At 47.0% G+C, this 3,426-nt stretch overlaps 1 protein-coding gene across 1 annotated transcript; it reads right to left on the reverse strand.

Annotated features, from left to right (window-relative positions):
• Positions 1 to 56: 56 nt before the first annotated feature.
• On the reverse strand, positions 57 to 1,672 carry LOC130551159 (nipped-B-like protein A; the record flags this gene model as incomplete). Its single annotated transcript, XM_057328707.1, has 4 exons — positions 57 to 817; positions 906 to 1,278; positions 1,387 to 1,442; positions 1,518 to 1,672. Coding segments are annotated over 4 exons (1,345 nt in total), but the record flags the coding sequence as incomplete, so codon positions are not given.
• Positions 1,673 to 3,426: the final 1,754 nt, after the last annotated feature.

Raw genomic sequence — 3,426 nt, forward strand, 5'->3', positions numbered from 1 at the left:
TAGAAGCAGTTTAAAGTTCAACACAAACAGCCAAGAAACACAACAGCCTGCCTGATTTACAAAATAGTCATTGTGAGATGTTTGTCATAGTACAGGAGTAATCCCCTACCTTTCCCGGATCTCCCGGAGGAGAGTCTATTCTTGCTGGACTTTGAGCCGCGTGAGTCTCGCTCTCTCATGAGTCTCTGCACCTCATCTATAGAGAGCTTCTGCAGGACCACCACAGGCTTGACACTTTTCTTCACATCAGCTTCAGGCTCCAGTCTCTCCAGCCGCACGCACGGCTGCTTCCAGCCTTCCGGAACATCTCCCCCTCCGTCCTTCCTGATTTTGGGGATGGTGAAGTTCTTGAGCGATCCTGTGCCTGTGTTTTCACCCAGGAGGTATGGCAGAAGCTCGACCGGTTTGCTCCCAGACTGGGCATCGCCGTGGCGACCCTCGGGTCTGTGTTTCGGCCGCGGAGTGTCGGGCTGCTTGTCATCAGGGTGATGCCGGTGTTCTGGGGCGTGGTCGTGCTTGTGTTTGAGTGCTTTCGGAGTGACGCCCTCCTGTGGCTCCTGAGGCCAGCGTTGGGCCTCGCTGGCGGGGATGGGCACGCCCATGCAGGCTTCCTCCACCCTGCCCACCTGTTCCAAGCTCACCTGGAGGCCCGGACAGCTGGCGCTGGTACCGGCGGCACTAGCCTCTTGAGGGGCAAGCCTGTGCCCGGCGTTAGCTCCGCCACCCCCACCAGGGGCCCCGGCGCCCGAACCTGCTGTTCCGGCCGCGCCAGGCTCCTGCGGATGAGAGTCCTGTTTGCGTTTCTTCAGAGGTTTATCTACACACAGGCAGAGAGAAAGTCACGGTTTGGATATGTAAAGGGAATTTTGGAGACAACCAACCAGTAACAGCATCTTGTGACGTACCTTTGTCCTGAACCTCTTTAGCGCTACGCTCCGTCTCCATGGCTGCTTCACTTTCCATCCTTTCTATTGCAGCCAAAGCCTCCACGAGTTCTCCCTCAGGGTCTGAGCCCGGGTACATTCCCCCCAGCTCCATCTCTGCCGGCCGTGCCCGCGACCCACGCAGGATAAGCTTAGTGTGGTCTTTTGAAGGTGAGCCCACGATATCATACACAGCATCCTTATCGTCCTGCTCGCGCTCCCCCTCGCCGGGTTTCAGACCGCGCTGCTTCTCCGGAGAGCTGAGGAGCAGATCTGTAGCCCCGTCACGAGGAGGGGTGTAGGGTGGAGAGGACTGCAGGATATGAGACGTGCCTGTAAACGTTCTCATCTGATCCTTATGGGTCACAAAAAAAGAAATATTAAGAAGTTAAAATGAAAACTTTTTTAAAACCATTTAATGGATATTATACCTCAGTGCTCATACAGAAACGAGTGTGCTAACCTTGTTCTCATGAACATTTCTCATGCCACCTGGAATCATTGGACTTGCTACTGAACCTGTACGAACAGAGAAAAGTGTGGATGAGCTACAGAACAGATCAACACACGAGCGGGTGTGCGGTGTGTGCAGACCTTGCTGTATGTGCTGGTGTTGGCTGTAGGCCGGCGGGTGAGGATACTGTCTGTAGCCAGTAGCAGGGCTCTGAGGGGCGTACGGGCTGGGCACTGGACTGCTCTGCTGAGGCAGAAACCGTCCGCCAGAACCAGATTGGCCTGCCACGAAACGCCTGAAACAAAGAGCGGGAGAGGTCCAGATCATCTAAGAGATCAAAACCCTGCTGAATCAACTGACAGAATGAACCACAGCACGATGCTGTTTGAAAACACAAAATTGATTAGAAAAATGAAAATTAACAAATTTACTAGACTACATCTATAGCAATTTACCACAAGAATGTGAAATATACGTCAAACTGCACTTTTTTAAATTGCAAATAACTTGAGTGTTTTAAATGGGACGTAATGATTCACCGTGAGCCGGTTGAAAATCGATTATAATTTGTGAGGATTCAAGCCGGTTGAGATGTTGTTTGAATCGCAGTACATGTTTTGTTCAGCAGGGGCCGCTGTGTTTGCTGCAAACTTGGAAACCGTGGATATGCTGATACTTCTTAAATGTAAAAAATCCAAGAAAAGCACAGACAAAGTTTTACTTTGTTTAATTTGCAAAAACATTTGTTTCATTCATTTTTTTATTTGATTTGAAATTGTAGTTTAGTTTTGTTATTTGACATAAAATATTTTTTATTTACAAAGAAATGTGCAGCACTTGGCGAAATAATAAAAGGGCGGTTGTTCATTTCGAATTTGTCTCAACTCATTTTGTAAAATAAATCATGAATGAATCGTATTGTATCGTGAGATCAGTATCGTGAATCGCATCGCATCGCATCTTGAGCTGCGTGAATCGTTACATCTCTATGTTTTAATAAAGCACATTTTAACTGGTTGGTCAGTTACAGAAAAAAGGAAACGATAGACTTATGTGCAAGCTTTGAGCGCTTGGTTCTCTATCGCCATCTCTTTTTGAAACAAACCTGCAGATTACTTTACATGCTTATCTTTACTTGTGTTGAAGTCAAAAGACATCAAACTGACATTTATACTCAACTAATTACGGTTTATTTTTTTACAAAAAAACATGCAAGTCCAGGGTTTTTCCTGCAAAGAAAAATTAGAGGCGGCCGCCTCTGTCAAATTTCGTGCCGCCTCTCGCCAAAATTATGTTGGGTGTCTTCAAACAAAACACTGCGTGAATTCAACACTGTCGTTTGTAACTGCACTTGCGGCATTACGCCACAAAGGGGCGCCGTTTCGTGATCAGCCCCAGGGCTCGACATTAACGCTTGTCCAGGACAAGTGAATGTTTTGTATGGGCAAGTTAGAGAGAATTTTACTTGCCCGACCGGACAAGTAACTTGAAAAAAAACAGTGCGACATACATGTAGAATAATAAGAATATGTGCATTAGACAGAGCTGCGTGTTTGTGCTTGTTTGTGTGTGACTATAATCAATGCGCATCGCACTGAGTCCACGCGGAATCCTGTTATTTAAATGTCATCTGGCTGTTCTGCGTGTCTGAGTGAATTAGGTGCACAGTTTAACATACAACACGAGTGATGGTCGAGGATTTATCTGCGTCTGCACTGTATGCGTGAGTGTGTTCATGTTTGTATATCCCGGTGGGGACCTAAACCTGAATACACACCAACACATGGGGACTCGCGTCACCGTGGGGACCAAAATTGAGGTCCTCATGGGCACAAAAGCTAATAAATTGTACAGAACAATATTTTTTAAAAACCTAAAAATGCAAAAAGTGTTCTATGATCTTTAGGTTTAGGGGTTGGGTTAGGGGTAGGGGATAGAATATACAGTTTGTACAGTATACAACTCATTACGCCTATGGACTGTCCCCACGGGGATAGTAAACCAGACATGTGTGTGTGTGTGTGTGTGTGTGTGTGTGTGTGTGTGTGT

This window comes from Triplophysa rosa, unplaced genomic scaffold, assembly GCF_024868665.1.
Source record: "Triplophysa rosa unplaced genomic scaffold, Trosa_1v2 scaffold725, whole genome shotgun sequence".
NCBI classification, from domain to species: Eukaryota; Metazoa; Chordata; class Actinopteri; order Cypriniformes; family Nemacheilidae; genus Triplophysa; species Triplophysa rosa.